Source organism: Pholcus phalangioides, unplaced genomic scaffold (assembly GCF_987345545.1).
Source record: "Pholcus phalangioides strain wild (caught in Gottingen) unplaced genomic scaffold, Ppha-v1.0 ptg000008l_1, whole genome shotgun sequence".
Taxonomy (NCBI): Eukaryota; Metazoa; Arthropoda; class Arachnida; order Araneae; family Pholcidae; genus Pholcus; species Pholcus phalangioides.
The window spans coordinates 51276934-51295257 of record NW_028301601.1 but is presented as its reverse complement, the minus strand read 5'-3'; the positions used below and the strand labels follow the sequence as shown (position 1 = coordinate 51295257).

The window sequence follows — 18324 nt, the reverse complement described above, 5'->3', positions numbered from 1 at the left end:
TGCTGTTGCAGAGTCCAAATGAAACAAAATATTCATTCGGCTCTGCACATATTTTGTGATTTGAGTTTCAATAGATTCTTTTGTTAGAGAGGTATTCAAAAATGTTTAGATTCGGCTTCGTGAAAGAATTTTTAAATATGTATATGCATATTGCAGGTATCAAAAGTAGAAGAGATCAAGAAGATGAGTGATACACCACCAAAAAACGAGGAAGCTAATGAAAGGCTTAGGCGAAGACTTGAAGCTGCTACTGCTGCTCGTGAGGAGCATTTGAAATCTTTGCTGCTACGACTGAAAGAGCATGTAAGGGGGGGTTTTATTTTTCCGCTACAGTAGTTATGTGATATGTGAAAAGAGGACTCTTATAATAGTTTCATTTGTTAATTTTTTTTTCTTTTTTGATTTTTCTGCAGGACAGCCACTTAATTGAGGTCAGGGGCCAGCTGGAAGCTGCCGCAAAGAACTTGAAAGAGCGTCACGCTAAGAAGTTGCAAGATGCTCAAGAGAAGCGAGAAGCTTTGTTTAAGTTTATCCAGGATAAATCCAAAGAGCATGTAAGACTTTTACAATGTCAATATCATGTTTGTCATGGCGTCAAAACATCTTCAAAATGCAGTCAAAATTCACACATTTTTATTTCCTCTGAGTGCATTCATTCATGGCATAAAATGGCTCAATTTTTCTGGGGGGAATGCAGAACGCTGTAATGAATCGGGTTGATGTCCCCACTCGGATCCAGACAAATAGCTTTCAAGAGAGCCACCATAATTGAAAATAATGGTTTCTCCCGTAAAAATACGGGAGGTATATTTACCGTATACCCTTTGCTCCCACCTATTTGCCCTCCCCAACATATTACTCTGGATCTGTGCCTGTGGTAGATGGCTAGAAATTGCTACCTGTTAGGATGTAGGCCTACTGTATTCTTTAGGAAATTTCTTGTTTAAAAAAACTCTATTTCTATGAGCTTTTTCTGATACTTTTGGATCACCTGATAAATGACAATGATGAAAGAACGACTGTTGTGATCAGGTAAAGTATAAATCTGCATCATTTTAAAAGCATTAAATCTCCACCTGTTGAAAGAATATGCAAAAGCATGATTAGTGACAAAATTTACATAGTTGCTTCTTTATAAATTATTAATATAAGGTATTTGAATGAAAACTGTTACAGACCTGCCAACTCTCCGGATTTTTCATCCTTCCTCTTACTCTCCGGTTTGTTAAAATTTCTCCTGATTTTGGCAGAAAATTTGATTTTACGCGAGCTTTCACGTTGTCGTGACATCAATGACTGCCATCGTCGTTGGGGAAAGTGCCCGAGTTTAAGCTACGGTTGCATTTTTCACAAAATGTGAAAGAAAATCTTAGAATGCGAAAGCAGTTGTAGCCACTTTTGCTAAAATGCGTATAGGAGGTACGAAATGAGTAGACATCTAACCATTAATCATTAGCATTGTAGCATTTTATTAAAGCTTTCCCCCCCCCCCCCCCCCCATTTTTGCTAAAGGAATTTTTTTTTCTAGCTTAAACCCTGGTGGGCAGCCGTGGTCATTTGCATCGAACAGCCGTAAAGTCTTGGTGACTGCATTTAAGCAAAGACGTGACTTTGTTTTGTTTACGTAGCGTTTATTGGCAATCATTTATTGGGGGAAGCCCTTGCTTGCCGAAATTCCTGTACAATCGTTATTGTATTCCATTAAGAGCTGGGCGGTAAACACAAGTTTTTTCATCAGCAGCTTTGTATTTTGAAGTTTTTTAATTGTTTCCTCTGATTAAATATGTCTTCAGAAAGAAAATATAAAAGTTTAAGCTATATAAAGCTAAATATAAATCTTTTAAAGAGTTCATATACCCAAGATTATCAATCACTGATAGTATCCACGAAAGGAAACACTTATGTTTTGTGAACAGTATGTTTCTCTATTCTGTATGGAAAGACTGACATGAAATTATATTCTGCTCAGGGGCAATGCAGAACCTGCCTTGGGGGAAGTAATGGAACTTTTTTTTAATTGATCAAAAAAAAAATTTTTTTTTTTAATCGAGTCTACGAGTGCTGGGGGTATTCTCCTCGGGAGAATCTCTGGATTTCTAGATTCCAAAATTTGGCACATTTGCTATTAACATAAATCCAAATGATGTTGGTGAAATCAATTAAATTACCATAGATTTTTAAAATTTTTCAAGACATGTATCGCCTATAATATTCATTCTCTATATTAAACTTAATTGCATGCTCCGTAAGCTTATTTTGTCCGCGACAATCTCAATGTATTTTATGCATGTATACAACTGCTATATAAGCTAATTTCAAGACCTTGCTTATATACATGTTGGTTATGACGTACTTCTCGAATCTGCGGGTAGCGAACTACTCAGCTGTATTTTTCCCCAAATTGTAATTAGTCGCTCCCTCCCTTGTATTCTGTGTTTCCGTATTCGGTTTTTTTTCCCTTTATTGGAAATTTTTTTGGAAACAACGATCATCATTCATGTTTTTTTTTACAAAATTTGTGTTGTACATGTTTAGGGTGGCTCATTCTTCTAGTGCTATAATAATGCTTTTTGAAAAGACAAAAAAGTGAAAACTTGACAGGAAAAATTAGATAGTGACTTTTGCAATCATAGTCAATATACCTGCTGTGGTCTGCCATTGTGGAATCGGCGAATCTGCTGTGAGATATATCTAGAAAAAGGAATCTGAAATTCTATCAGCCGTGTGGCTGCACCCACAGCAGTGAAAACTTTGCATCACATATGGGATCCATGTGTTTCTCGTACAGAGAATGCTGTTTTTGTGGGTACAAGACTGTTACAGAAAGGCATTCCAATTGATTGTAATATTATAACAGAAAAGGCGAAAAATTTTACTTTATTAAGGAAAGAGTTGGTGAAACGTCTATTTCATCAGAATTTTATGTAAGTAAAGGTTGGTTTCATAGGTTTAAGAAATGATTCAGATCATGCAATTTAAAAATCAACTGTCCATCAAGCCTCTGCTGTCCAGAAGGCAGCTAGAAAATTTCCAAAGACTTCGTAGAAAATTAGTAAAGAGAAGAGTTATGCACTTCAACAGGTGTTTAACGCTGACGGAGCTACACTATTTTAGAAAAACATGCTGCAAAGAAGTTAAGCAAGAGAAGAAAAGCGAGCTCCTGCTTTAAGGCAAGTAGAGATATGAATTTAGGGGCTGTTCAAGTATTACATCATTGATGGGGGGGGGGTTTGAATAATGCTTACGTCATCAACCACCCTTTATGAAAATATGAGTTAGGATTCAGAGGGGCAGAAGTGATGACGAAATTATGCTGACAAGGGGGGGGGCCCAAAAATTTGCTTACGTAATACTTGAACGGTCCCTTACACAAAACATAGTAAGCTTATAGGTACATGATAAAGCCCACTGTCATTTTCAAATCTGCAAATCCGTGAGCATTGAAAGGAATGATAAGACAAAGCTCCCAGTATTTTGGAAGAAAAATATAAAGCTTGGACTACGAAAACACTTTTCTTGTATTGGTTTAGCAATGTTTCGTTCCGGAAGTCAGGAGGTACCTTGAGAGTGAAGACAGGCCATTCAAAGTTCTTTTGATACAGGATAATGCTCCTGGACAACAAGATGTCAATTAATTCAAAGCTGATGGTGTGGGAGTCCTTTATATGTCTCCTGATACAACATCTATCATTTAGTCCCTTGATCGGGGGGTAATAAGAGCATTCAAGGCTCATTATACACGTCATGCAATGGATATGATTGTGCATGCAATAGAAGGTCCAAATGCAGAAAATGTTTCGAAGGTATGGAAGAATTACACTATTGCTGATGCCATTAGTATCGTGTCATCACTAGAGCCGTGGCAGCTCTTAAAGAAAGTGAACTAGGGTTAGATTAACCTTTAGCAACAATGGATACACAATCCAGAACCAACTGAAGAGATTATAAAAGACATTGCCACGTTAGCTGTACAGGTGGGTGGAGAAGGTTTGAATGATATAGATGAAGTCGAACAGCTAAATTAATAGTAATTCAGAGGCATTGACCAAGGAGGAATAAATGCAGCTGACTGCTCCTGAAACTAAAGTTGTACCAGATAAAGATCGATATAAAGAAAAGTTCACAAGTAGCATAGCAGAAGGGCTTTGCAAGTTCAAATCAGCAATAGATTATTTTCATGACATAAATCCCTCTATGGTACATTCTTCACATGTAGAAAAATTGGCAGAGGAAGCCTTGTCAATACACTCCAACGTACTTGATGATATGAAAAAGAAGAAACGACAAACAGAAATCGCAATGTTCTTTCAGAAAACATTGCCAACAATCTCTCGCTGCACTCCTTTTTACATTCCCTCCTACCCTCTGCGTCAACCTGCTCTTTCTCATGATGTTCAATAAACGAGATATATAAAAAAAACTATGGTTTCAGTTATTTGCATTATATCCAGTGTTATTTTCCAGTGTTCGCTGTCATCCCTGCAACGTAACCCCCACGAATACAGAGTGCTTTAATATCTGTTATGTTGTGTATGGAAACCAAATGTTTTTGTGAGCAGACTTTTATGGCTTATAAGAGTTTTTTTTTATTTAAAAAAATTCTTAGCTTAATTTACCTTGATTCCATTCTCCTGATTTTAGGAAAAGCACATAAACGAAGCAAGGAGACAATACGAAGAATCTTTGGAATCTCTGAAAGAAAAGCAGATCAAGAAGCAGGAAATTGCCAAAGAAAAACGCGAGGCTGCTATACGCGAGATCCAGGAAAAAATCTTGGAACATGTAAGTGAATTAATCTATTTGAAATTTTATTTTGTTACCAGTTTATTTCGATACCAGTTTAATCCTGCTCTGGATTGGGTGGTTAGTGGAACACAAACTGATATTGTAGTGTCTTACCAAGTGATGCTGAAACCATGGATGTAGCAGTTGTTGAGGTCGCTAATCAATTCCGCTTGGCTACTATAGCAATACAATGATTACAGGAGAAATAATTCCAAACCAGTCTGTTTTCTGGAGACCTATGCCCGGTTGACCAAGAGTTGCCACCACCCCCTCCCCTTCTGATGATCGGTATATTGCTATAGTAGATAAGCGGAATCAACGAGCAACTTCCACAATTGTTACAGCTATGGTTGCAGCATCATTTGATGAGACGATATCTTCCAGTACTGCGTGCTGAAAGCTCTATATGAATGGTGCTTTATGCACTTTTATATGTTTCACTGTCTAATCCCGATGGGCAATATTGAATTGTTTGTCCTTGTGTTATACAAGCCATGGGGCATGTTTTAAATTTTCAACTTCAGTGTATCACATCAGTATAACACATTCACATGGTGACTTGTCAATCTTCAATAGTTGCAATTATAAAAAAACAAAGTTTTCCAGGAGTGTTCGAATTCATGGTTGAGAAAGTATATTTTCTTGACAAATGTAGCAACTTCTTGGTCATTCTCTGGTTGTTCCGGACTCTGTCACGAAGCTGGGCTGGAAGAGATCTCGGCAACTGGATAAATCCAGTAGCAAAGTTCTGACATTCAGGTCATTCTATGGTTCCAAGGAAGCTCTTAACGGAACTTAACAAGCATTAGGGTGGATATAACAAAATCAAGTAAAATTATGCAATCTGAAGTTCAGATTGTGCTATGTTGCCGTTCAGAATCTGAACGGCATAATACCTTATAAACACTGAACGGCAACATAGTGAAACTGATCCGCCGTGATCACATCATTCACTGCTGACAATCAGACAACCAGAAGATCAGTATATACTATTTTAATATTTATAGAAATCTAGAGGTTTATCCCACAGACTTGTGAGCAATCTTCATAGATTATGTTACAGGTGCAGTTGAGTCTTAAAAAGTTGTCTTTGGCATTCTCCCGCAAGAAAAGGTCAAGCTGTGTGAAATCTAGCGATCTTATAGGCTAAGGAACTTATAAATCTCCTCCTCCAGGCCATCTATCTGGTGAAGTTTGAGTGTAGGAACTCGTAAAATAGTGCCGCGATGGTGGGGTGTGCCATTTTACCAGAATATCACATCCTGGAATTATTTTAACCAATGTTGATACATAATTATCTGAAGGAGGGTCTTTCTTGTACATACTCCTAAAACTGTTTTGGAGTGGCGACTGATTTTGTTTCAAAGACACAACCACGATATGCACGTGGCTTTCTATTGAGATTCATGTGCCACTATGATTTTCTGCACCGCAACCACAGTCATGCTAGATAAACCTTATATTTATACTTCTGTAATTTTCTTTTTCGTTATGTTTTTATTAGAAAGTTAAATGGGAATGGGATCCCGATGATAGCTTATAAACGCCCCGTATAATATGTGAAAAATTATATTTTTAATACTTATTTTATTTGAAAATAGTAAAAACAATTCATTCTGTACATTTCATAGTTAGTGGCTCATTGTGTATGTGTGCACGCACTGTTGTCAAGTTTGTTCAATGCAATTGTTTTTTTGCTTTTTCAATTGGTTTTGTTTTTATTTCGCCACTACATTTTTTGCCATGTTGTGTCCTTTTTTTCCATGCACGTCTTCTGCCCATAGAAAAGCCACGTACTTCAAGTCAGGCAGTTGAATATTATGAATCAACAGAATAAATTGCAGCAAATATCTGAAAAACTAGATGCGGCTGAATCGAAGCGTTTGCTTCAGTATCGGGCGAAGCAAGAGAGGCTGCTGCAACACGTAAGGAAAAAAAATAAATAGCGCAAACAACAATCATTTTTACTAATCTGGCTCTTCCTCTCGATGCACTCCTTCAGGTTTCTTCATCAGCTTGTGGATTGCATTCAGCTGAAATTTTAAATGACTTTGTAGTAGCAGTTACTAGCATTTTGAAATCATTATAATTTGGCATTTAGTGGCTTTTTTTAAATGGAATGGCTTTTTGGTCTTTTGCATATTATGTTGATGTATGTGTTACACTGCAGCAATTGCTAGGTTGAAAGTTTTGCTTTAGTTTACCCTATGCCTTCGGTGAGGATGTGCTTTGAGCTGCATTATTTTAATATGGCTGTCAAAATTTTCTTAAGTAAAATTTTAAGTAAAAAGTATTTCAGCAATTAATTTTTGATGTAGCTTTTTAAATCTTGCTGTTAGAATGCAAACTTCTGCTTTCATATGCCAGTGTTTAAATCCTAAATAAAAAGCTTCAAGCTGGAAGTTCTACTCTAAATGTGCAAAATATATAGTGGTATGAAGTTCAGTGAACACTCGTTACTGTGCATATCAGTTTTAATATGTATATCATTGTTAGTATAGGGAGGTATGGGACAGCGTCTTTTACACGTTAGTTTTTAACAGCCAATGTTCCCAATTGACTGTTCCCAGCTTCATCAATTGCAAAAAAATATTTCTTACATTAAAGCACTTGATTTTTTTTTTTTTTCTGAATGCATAAGATTCCAAACTTAATTTACAAAACAAAAATTTCATTCATTTCAGCACTGATGCCATAAATTTAATTTTTTTTTTAAATCTCCTATTTTAAGGAATTTTTTTTTTCAATTTCAATATTGTTTCTATAGAAATAAGCAACTCCAGAAAACATACAAGAAAAATTTTTCAGGAATTTTTTATGGTTGATATCTCTACTAAACTGAAGGATCAGGACAGGAGATAACAGAAAAAAGAATTATAAAATTAATTCAAATCTTAATTCAAACCCCCAATTACTTTAATTTGTTGGGGGGGGGGGTGTGTTTCAATATATCGAGCTTTTATTCCTTAACATTTGACAAGTTTTATGTATAATAAATTTTAAAAAATCATTTTCACTATTCAAAAGAGTAAGTGAAGGTATTTTTTTGCATTTTATTTTATGTAATTTTTTAATTTTATTAATATACATTTTTAATTATTTTAAAATTCAGATGCTGTCTTTATTCTTTTTAATGAAACTAATAATTATAGCTCTTATACAGATACAATTTTTTTTTTTTTTCCTTCAAATTTTTTATATAGATTATTTTATTTAAATGTGGCTTAAGAATATAATTTTTCAAAGATTTGTCGATACTGGGGTTGTGATTTTAAATAGGTCTTTTTAATTTAAATTTTTTGCACTCCAGTATTCATTAAATTTCCACTTTTTAATGATTGTCCCATACCCATGTCCCACTTTTCCCATATGGGAAGGAAGGAATGGGACTAATTTTTTCGCAAAAATTTAGATTTCTCGTATAAAAAATAATAATAATACGTGAAATGTTGTTGGTTTTTTTTTTTATATTCCAAGCATAAGGTCCTTGTTTTATCAATTACGTCTTATAACTTGCAAAACAATTAAAAAATATATTTTTGTGTATAGTGTCCCATTCTCCTCTGTACTCTTTTCATATTTTTCTCATTTTATTCTATGGATCGGACTTGATTAGATTTATTAAAAAAGTTCTGAAATAAGGGTTACCAGATGTCCTCTTTCAGGAGGACATGTCTTTTTTGATGTAGTTTCAAACATCCTCCTACCCACTTTGGAAAAATTGCCCTTTTTGTCTTAAATTTCAGAAACATGAAAGACTTCTTCTGGGAATTTTGCTTTCAGTCTGAAACATCTCTTTATTGATACAATCTTCTGCTGTTTTTTTTTTTTTTACTGAGCAGGAAGCAAAACTTCAGAGTCCCTCACTGTAGTTGGGACTCGTACTTGGCCTGCCATGACCAAGAATGAGGGACAAACTTAACAGCTTCCACAAAAATGTTCAGCTCAACCAAAAAACCTTCCCAAGCAACACCACTTGCACTTGTCACATCGACTCTGGTTGTCAGAAGCTGAATAGATACTGTTTTGAGAAGATTCAGGAAAGAAAAATATTTTTCCTGTTGGTAAAAATGACATTCTATCATTCTTGGTTCGAAATTCCAGTCTTTCTAATGTTAATGAAAACTTTGAAGGGATGCCAACTTTAATCAACACAATTTAAAGTCTGCTGTAATGAGTGTTCACTTTAATTCTTGAGGAGAACATCTATAAGCTTATAACCCAACACAAGATTTTTAAAAAAATATAACTTGAGCAAAATTTTAAGATCTAGCAAAGCTTTTTTCCTGCATATCTTGTGCTGCTTGGAGACTTATTGCCTTTTTTAAGCATTCAGTAGCACGTAGCTTTGCCACAAGCATTTGCAGGTGATTGGGTTGCATTAGATACTCTAGTGTAAGGTTTTTATTTCTCACTGATTTGGAGTTTTGATCTTATCTTTTCAGGAGCGTCATGCTGAAGAAGTTCGCAGGAAAGCTGGGAGCTTGAATGGTAGCATGAATGCTGACAATTCCTCAGGTTAAGAAATGCTGTGCTGTCGTTCCTCGGCACTAACTTTTTTTTGTGTATTTGTTATAGTGGATATGCTTGGAACAAACTTCCCTAATGTAGCGTCATGGAAAATTTAGTAATAGAACCAATCTGGAAAAAAAATGGTGGGAAAAAATAAAAGCTATCTTGTGCTAATATTTTACACATTTGCTAACGTTTACCAGTGGTTTTTTTTAAATATATTTTGCTTACCTTTGCTGTTACGTAATGTGTCAAATGTAATCTCGAAAGAAAAGAAATAAGCGAGCATTTATCCAACTGTATGCTAATATATATACGATGTATTTGTACAATATGCTGAATGCGCAACTTCTGCCATTTTTCCAAACTTTGTAATTGTCTTAATCTTTTTTGTTTTCTGCTTCTCTCGTCCATCTTATGTTTTTTTCATTGATGAGCGATTCAAAGCATAGGTGAAATCGCACAGACTTCTGCGTTGGATTTTTCTCGGTTTTCTTTTTTTTTAATGTATTTACAAGTGATCTTATTATACTTATTATATATGCAATTTACACCATTAAAAAATGTGATGTTTATTAATTTGTGTGTTATTTCATGTGTATTTGCGTGTTAATTGCTGAAGAAACGAAAAAAATGGTTTTTAAGCTTCTTTAAGTGGACCAAGTTCAATGTACAGACTGTAAAATGTGTTTGGAGGAGAAAAACTGCACCTTTGCAGGTGATTGCCAAGAATATTGTGTAATCTAATTGGCGCATGGATATGATCATTACTGCCTTTTTAATTCGGAAGAGGATTAATAAAAGAGTTCTGCACAATAAGTAGCCTTTATTTTTGTACACTATGAAGGAAATCTTTCTTTTACATTTTTGCTTTTACAGAGTTTTGTCTACTGCCTTATTAGTTCATGCATATCTTTGAGTGTTTATCTGTTATAGTTTACTAATGTTTCTCGATCACATTCAATACCAATGTATTTCTTCGAATGAGGAATAAAATAGAAATGCTTAATTATATTCAGAAGCATCGTGTATCTTTTTCTTTTTGAATTTTTTTAGAAGGAAAATCTTAGTAAATGGGCTTAGCCTTTCCAGGTTCCATTGTTAACATGCATTCTGCCATGCGCGAATTTACTAGAAATTCTAGTGTTTTTTTCAACTACGGGACGGCTTGAGCTCACCCATTACCTCCTAGATACAACCTGCAGGAGGTAATGGCTGACCTTCTGCCTTGGTGCTCCCCCTTTCTCTGATGCTAGACCAGAGGGGGTGCCCCCTGCTGAATTTTTTAAGACGTCAAAATTATATAGGGACGAAAAACCTTTGTGCTCCAGCAGTTGCAATCCTGGGTAGATACAATAAAACCCATCTATTGCTGACAAATGGCGAGGCAAAAGAGGGGTGACTGCATGGTTTCCTGTTAAAACAAATACGGTACTGACAATATAACTGAAATGTAATATTGTCAGAATTTCAAGCAAGACAAGATGGTTTTTATAAACAAAATTATTCCACGGATGCAGAATTAAAATTGCAAAAAGAATGAAAAGTTGACGCGTGCTGAATTTACATCTTTCGGAAAGACACAGTGTAGCAGGTTTTGAAGAGTATCCTAACTCTCATTGGCCGCTACAAAAAAAAAAATTAAATACTTTAGGGGTCATTCAAGTATTATGTCAGCATTCAATGGGGGAGGGGGTTTGGATGATGCTTACGTCATCAATTAAACCCTTTATAAGATGAAATATTCGTAATGTCATATTTTCGGTGCACCAAAAACGGAAAAAAAACTTAGTTTTCAGGTGCCTATTAACTATATTCTCCCTATTGATAAGTCCTCTACACAGTCACTAGTGATCTCTAATAAATGTTTCCCAGATCCTTCAAGTGCTATGGAAATGTGTCCGGACTGCTTAAGTGTTCCACAAATGTGCCACGCATCACACTTAAGTAATCTGGGAATGTTTCGGGGTAACTTGGGTGATGTAGGGCCGCTTAATCTAAAACTGCCACATGTCATTTAAGGGATCTCCAAATGTTCTGGAACTGTAGCGGGTTACTTAAGCGATCTTTGAATGTGCTTGAATACTTCAGTGATCTGAAAATGTACCACACTTAAATGCTCTGGAATTGTGCCACGGGTCATTTAAGAAGCGACCTGTAAATGTGACATTTAGTTCGTTTTTACAAAATTGGGTTTGGGGGGGGGGGCAAGCCACATCAGATAACCTTCAGGGCCACATTTGGTCCGCGGGCCAAGGGTTTATCATATATGGCTTAAAGGGTGTCGCAATGAATTTCTTAGAGAAATTATGAGTTCATACCCTTCAAATAGCATTAAATTGATTATAATAACCTTAACTTTCCCATGAAGGTATACGTACAATCCCCCCCCCCGACCCTGTGTGTTGGGAGCACTTGTTATATCTATATTATACATATACGTACATCTCGGCATGACCCCCCCCCCCCCACACACACACACACAAGGACAGGGCTGACAGGACCAGAACGATTCTTATCACTTTTTGATTTTTCACACTATAAATTAACCACAGAGGGACCCTGAAAAGCTGGTTTGGGGGCTCGCCATCTAAATTCCAGCCTAAGGGCGCTGCTGTAGGATATGGGAGCCTCTCGGTACATGCACATAACATGGTCCCGATATGTGCTAGAGTTAAATGAATACTTGACCCAAAATCGTAACCGACTTCCGTAACACAAAAACGTAACAGATTTCCGTCACTCAAAAACTTCACCCATTTCCGTCACTCGGTTGCTTAGCAACAGGCCCTTTTCGAGTTTGTGATTTTATATTATAGAGTAGATATATATATATAATGAAGCAGAGTGCCAAAATGAATGAGAAAAAATTTCTTGACTGAAGAATTGAAGTACACATAACTAGCAGGGCACCAGGCCCGGTCCTAGAAATTCTGCCACCTCAGGTGAATAATATGTTCAGGTGGGTGGCCTATGTCATTCACGAGCTATTAGTTGATTGCCGCCGCCGTCCATGTGCGGAGCCTTTCAACATATACTGTATATACGCTCCAAGGTTGAAATATTTTATCTGCTTCGATAGCTTACGTGGTAGGGCACTCGTCCGGCAAGCGAGAGACCGGGGTTCGGAGTCCCCGTGGGGGCAGTAATGAATTTTCTTCCTTGTAATCTTCATCTCCACAAATAACCAGTCTTTCAATGAATCTTGGAATGATATATTGCCGCCCTTATGTTGCGACTATCTGAAAAGAGTTTTCTTTCTTTCCCTCTGTTACCTTGGTACAGTGGCTCCCAAAGTGTTGTCACGACCCCCTTGAGGCCGAGGGGGGGGGGCAGATTGATTAACGTTGATGATTTAAGATGTTGCGAGAGAATTTCCTAAATAAAACGTCCTGATGAGTGTAAGTATATCAAATCGATTTAATAACTCTTCCTTGAGGTGGGAGAATGGTCCCACACACATTGTGGGAATTATATTTTTTCCTCTGGGTTTTGAAAAAATGTTTGCCCTTCAAAGAATTAATTGAGCTATTTTTAGCACATATATGATTGATTCATCATTGCCGAGCTAAAACCGCTGAAGTTAGGAATATGAAATTTGGTCAGTAGTTTCATTTCATGAAGTACGAAGTGAAGACCCACTAAGAAAGGGGTTTTCCGAAGTTCGACCCCTAAGGGAGTCATAAGGTGGTTCACAGAGAAATCATGCCACAAAATGTTCACAGAGGTTATACAGAGAAATCATGCCAAGCCAAAACAGCGGCTTCTAGAGATAAAAGGCCTCCGCACGCTACTCGTGTGTGTGACGTCAGCAAGTAGTCCATTTTCCCTGAGAAAATATTCAGGGAAAAAATTCCCTGCTGGTGCCAGTATCATAGTTGTGAGGAAAAGAAATAATCGGAATCGGCGATTTCTATGCCCCCACATCCAATCACAATGCGGTATTTGTGAGCCAACTAGGAAGATTTTACGCCAAAATGCGAGGAAGAAACGAAATAGGATGCGATGGTTTAAAATGTGACAAACTTGCTAGGGTCTCAATGACGTTACAGATGAACTTGGCAACCTGTGTGGATGCCTTCTATCTTTAGGAGGTGCTGGCCAAAACCTCTAAAGCAATACTTATGAAATTTGGTCAGTAGTTTTATTTCATGATGTAGACTCACTAAGCAGGAGTTTTTTAAATTTGACTCCTAAGGAGGGAGGTAAAAAAACGGGGTTCAAAGCAGAAGCACGCCTGTGCAGGGGAAATAAAATGCAACGCTCTCTGTCTGAGAAACAAAAGTTAGAGGGCACATGAAAGAATAAAAAAATTTCCTTTCTCTGGAAGCATCTTGGTGCTCCATTTTTCTGAATGCGGCAGGCTGCTGGTTCACGGATATGCGGTTCAGTGTCGGTCAGCATTGCGATCAATGAATTTTCAGGGTGTGCGAAGTACGTGTTTCTTTGAGAATTACGGGATATATTTTGAATTTCAAGTTCTGCGGGCAAATACCTAGTTGCAGCGATGAGCTTGAACAGGTGTCGTGTTCCATCTTTACAGGAAGGGTGAGTTTCATAGCAAACCAAGTTTGAGCGTATAACTTGACGAGATATATACGTTGCTAGAATTATTAAATTTTCAGGAGAAGATTATATATAGGGCATGAGACATTTTGCCTGGCCATTTGTTGATCATTTTTGTCGCACCATGGTCATTTTTCTGCACACGAGGGCTAATTAGACCGGGACCTACAATTTATTGCAGATTCCAAATGGCAGGCTTGTTTTTTATACTCATCGAGAGGTTGGTGCGCTAACCTTTCGATGGAGGACTCCCTGCGATAGCAATCTTTTTCTGCGGTCATGTCACTGTTTTTGTTGTACCCCTGTGTCAGGAAAGTTTTTTGACAAGAACGAACCAAGGAAGCAAAAAATGTTCCAGAGGAATTTGAAAAAAGTAACAGTGTAAAATGTGTATAAAAATGCTGTGTCATTTTCTAGAGCAAACTGAAAAGATAGGGCCCGAAATACACTGAAGAGCCAAAAAAACTTGTACACCTGCCTAATATCGTGTAGGGTGCCGCAACACGACGTGGCATGGACTCGACTAATGTCTGAAGTAGTGCTGGAGGTAATTGACACCATGAATCCTGCAGGGCTGTCCATAAATCCGTAGGAGTAAGAGGGGGTGGAGATCTCTTCTGAACAGCACGTTGCAAGGCCTCCCAGATATGTTCAATAATGTTCATGTCTGGGGATTTAGGTGGCCAGCGGAAGTGTCTAAAGTCAGAAGAGTGTTCCGGGAGCCACTTTGTAGCAATTCTGGACGTGTGGGTGTCGCATTGCCCTGCTGAAATTGTCCAAGTCCGTCGGAATGCACAATGGACATGAATGGGTGCAGGTGATCAGACAGGATGCTTACGTACCTGTCAGAGTCGTTTCTAGACGTATCAGGGGTCCCATATCACGCCACCTGCACGCGCCCCATACCATCACAGAGCCTCCACCAGCTTGAACAGTCCCCTGTTGACACGTAGGGTCCATGGATTCATGAGGTTGTCTCCATACCCGTACACGTCCATCAGCTCGAAGCAATTGGAACCAAGACTCGTCAGACCAGGCAACGTGTTTCCAGTCCTCAACAGTCCAATGTCGGTGTTGTCGGGCCCAGGAGAGGCGTAAAGCTTTGTGTCGTGCAGTCATCAAGGGTACACGAGTGGGCCTTCGGCTCCGAAAGCCCATATCGATGATGTTTCGTTGAATGGTTCGCAGGCTGACACTTGTTGATGGCCCAGCATTGAAATCTGCAGCAATTTGCGGAAGGGTTGCACGTCTCGCACGTTTAATGATTTTCGTCAGTCCCATTCTTGCATGATCTTTTTCCGGCCGCAGCGATGTCGTAGTTTTAATTTTTTACCGGATTTCCGATATTCACGGTACACTCGTGAAATGGTCGTACGTGAAAATCCAAATTTCATCGCTACCTCGGAGATGCTATGTCCCATCTCTCGTGCGCCGACTATAACACTACGTTCAAACTCACCTAAATCTCGATAACCTGCCATTGTAGCAGCAGTAACCGATCTAACAACTATGCCAGACACTTGTTGTGTTATATAGGCGTTGCCGACCGCAGCGCCGTACTCTGATTGGTTCCATATCTCTTTTACTTGCATACGCCTGCACCAGTTTTTTTGACTCTTCAGTTTATATGCTCCTCAAGAATGCTCTGTCTATACATTTTTCTGTCCTTTTCTGATATACACTGCTGGCCACCGTAAATGCAACACCCTGAAGGAAGCATGCAAATAATATGAAATTTACAACATGCATTAGCGGAGGTGAGATATGCAAATGATTAGAATTTCAGCGCAGACGCACATCACGCGCGCCTGTGGCGCCACTTCAAAGCGCTATTTAAGGCTTGGAGATTTCGACGATTTGAAGTACGGCAACGTTGTGTTTTTCTTGTGGTTTTTTCAAAAAAACTATCAATTATGCCTCGTAGAAAACAGCGATCATCTTTTGATCAAGTATCCGAGTTCGACAGAGGAAGGATAGTGGCCTACCGAGATTGTGGATTATCTTTCAGGGAAATCGGTAGTCGTGTTGGACGAAAGCAAACAACTGTAATGCGGATATGTGATCGTTGGATGCAGGAGGGTACGACGGACCGACGTGTTGGATCGCATCCACCTCAGTGCACCACTTCACGTGATGACAGGCGTATTGTGCGTATGGCAGTGACGGATCGCTCAGCCACATCACGAACCATAGCACAGCACATTCAGTCTGTACCGCATCATACAGCGTCTGCGCGTACCATTCGACGCCGTTTACAGCAGAGTGGTCTGTCCGCAAGACGTCCATTGCTTCGTCTACCCTTGACGCAGAACCACAGACGTCTCCGCCGCCAATGGTGCGATGAAAGAAGGATGTGGACGGCACAATGGAATGAAATTGTCTTTACTGACGAGTCACGCTTCTGTCTGCAACACCACGATGGTCGGATTCGAGTCTGGAGACACCGTGGAGAGAGGATGCTGAACAGCTGCGTTATGCACCGCCACACTGGTCCTGCACCGGGTATTATGGTATGGGGCGGTATTGGATATCACTCTCGCACTCCTCTAGTACGCATTGCCGGTACTTTAAAAAGCCAGCGCTACATCTCCGAGGTGTTGGAGCCAGTTGTCCTTCCTTACCTTCAGGGCTTGCCCACAGCCATATTTCAACAGGATAATGCGCGACCACACGTGGCACGCATTGTCCAAAGGTTCTTCGTCAATCGCCAGATTGAATTGCTTCCCTGGCCAGCTCGCTCTCCGGATCTTTCGCCGATAGAAATTATGTGGTCCATGGTTGCTCAACGATTGACCCAGATTACATCCCCAGCTGCCACACCAGATCAACTTTGGCAACGCGTGGAAGCTGCTTGGTCTGCTGTACCCCAAGAACACATCCAAAGTCTCTTTGAAACAATGCCGAGGCGTGTGGCAGCGGTGATCTCCAACAATGGCGGCTACTCTGGCTACTGATTTTGGCAGGAACCACACTTCACAGAAGTCTATAAATTTAATCATTTGATGCTTGGTCAACATGTTATCTACAAAATAAATATTGTTGCGATATCTTTTGTCTTTCTTGGTGTTGCAATTTGGGTGGCCAGCAGTGTATAATTGAAGTTTTATCCTTTCGTCTGTCGAAGTATAAAGCAGTTATTTGTAGAACTTTGGTGGCTCGTTGGTCGATTAGGAAGCTTTCCTCTCTCTGACAGGTATTTTTTTTGTATTTGGGGCAAATGCACTTTTCGATGTTCTTACACTTGCAGGATGAAATAAATGTCAAACAATAATTTACGGGTGAAACTCTTCTAATTGCTGCTTCGGTATTTGAGGGTGTGATTTTAAAAGATTTTTGTATTTCATATATGATACGCCTTTCACTTGCTTGTGTTTGACAGAAGAAATGAAAGCTCTTGATCATATTTCTTTAATTTATGCCACGACAATGTCCTCTGGTTCTTTATACGTGGGCTCTTTATTAGTTTCATTATCAAGTTTTATCTTATAACGGTTTCACCCATAGAACTTCATAACATCTTCGTAGGTTGGCAATATATTGCAATTTAATGTTACTTGAATCACGAAATAAGAGACATTTCCACTTTGAACGAGTATGATCCATGATGAAGCGAGCGCAACACAAGCTCGCCTTATTTCAGCCGGAGATACTGGGAAACATGGGCGTCGCGTGAGCACGAGTAGGGTCTTCCTAGACTACCCCCCACTCTACCCACCCATCCACCCCTCACTACTCCAACGTGACGAATTGTCTATGTTTGTAGAAAGTAACGTAATTGGTCAAAACCCTAACTGTGAAACCTACCTTGAAAAAAATTCAAAAATATCGAAAAAAATCAATATCAATCCGGAGGCAGTTACACGAATCAGAATGTAAAAAAAATCACATGTGTTACTATGACACCATTTAGCACCTTTTTATCACTGTGCCCCTTAAAAAATGTGAATTTTATTTTTTTGACCCACCCTAATATGCACATAGGGCTCAAACTTCATGAATCCCAACCATGAGTTCAACTGGACACGGCACGGAGAGACACATTGCCCCCACATCCCACATTAGAGCTTCTACGCTGCAATCTTCGGTGGGCTCCAGGTAAGGCTCTTCGCGGGCCCTTCTATTATGAATTTGTAGTGAGAAAAAAAAATAGAATCTCTCACTGATGAGGATCATCTCGCGCCGATGGGCAGGAGCCCTGACAAACCTACTCCCTTGTGGGGGGCCATGAAGGGACATCAGTTGAATAGGAGCTTCCATGATAACATCTGGTACAATGATTTATGACGATAAATATGTAAATTAAGAGGTGGTGTCTAAGTCATCTTCCATTTTGCCCAGGCCATTTTATAAGGAATTTAAGCTAGTGGGGCACTGGAAAAAAGGGCACTCGAAGCTGAGTACTGTAAGCTCCAGTGTGTCCGTACAAATGACATAGCAGGCGAAAATTTCAAATTTTAATAA

General features: G+C 38.8%; 1 protein-coding gene across 6 annotated transcripts in view; it reads left to right on the top strand.

The window, feature by feature from the left end:
- The window catches only part of LOC149084467 (uncharacterized), a 34782-nt gene extending 24471 nt beyond the window's left edge, over nucleotides 1-10311 (top strand). For 3 of the 6 annotated variants that reach the window (XM_089234881.1, XM_089234882.1, XM_089234880.1), the window contains 5 exons: nucleotides 157-303; nucleotides 414-554; nucleotides 4642-4782; nucleotides 6570-6710; nucleotides 9231-10311. In XM_089234881.1, the coding sequence (XP_089091007.1) occupies nucleotides 157-303; nucleotides 414-554; nucleotides 4642-4782; nucleotides 6570-6710; nucleotides 9231-9308 (648 nt within the window). In that variant the 3' untranslated portion in view covers nucleotides 9309-10311. The remainder of the gene's footprint in view (nucleotides 1-156; nucleotides 304-413; nucleotides 555-4641; nucleotides 4783-6569; nucleotides 6711-9230) is intronic. The other 3 variants (XM_089234884.1, XM_089234885.1, XM_089234883.1) reach the window with 1 other exon arrangement.
- Nucleotides 10312-18324: the final 8013 nt, after the last annotated feature.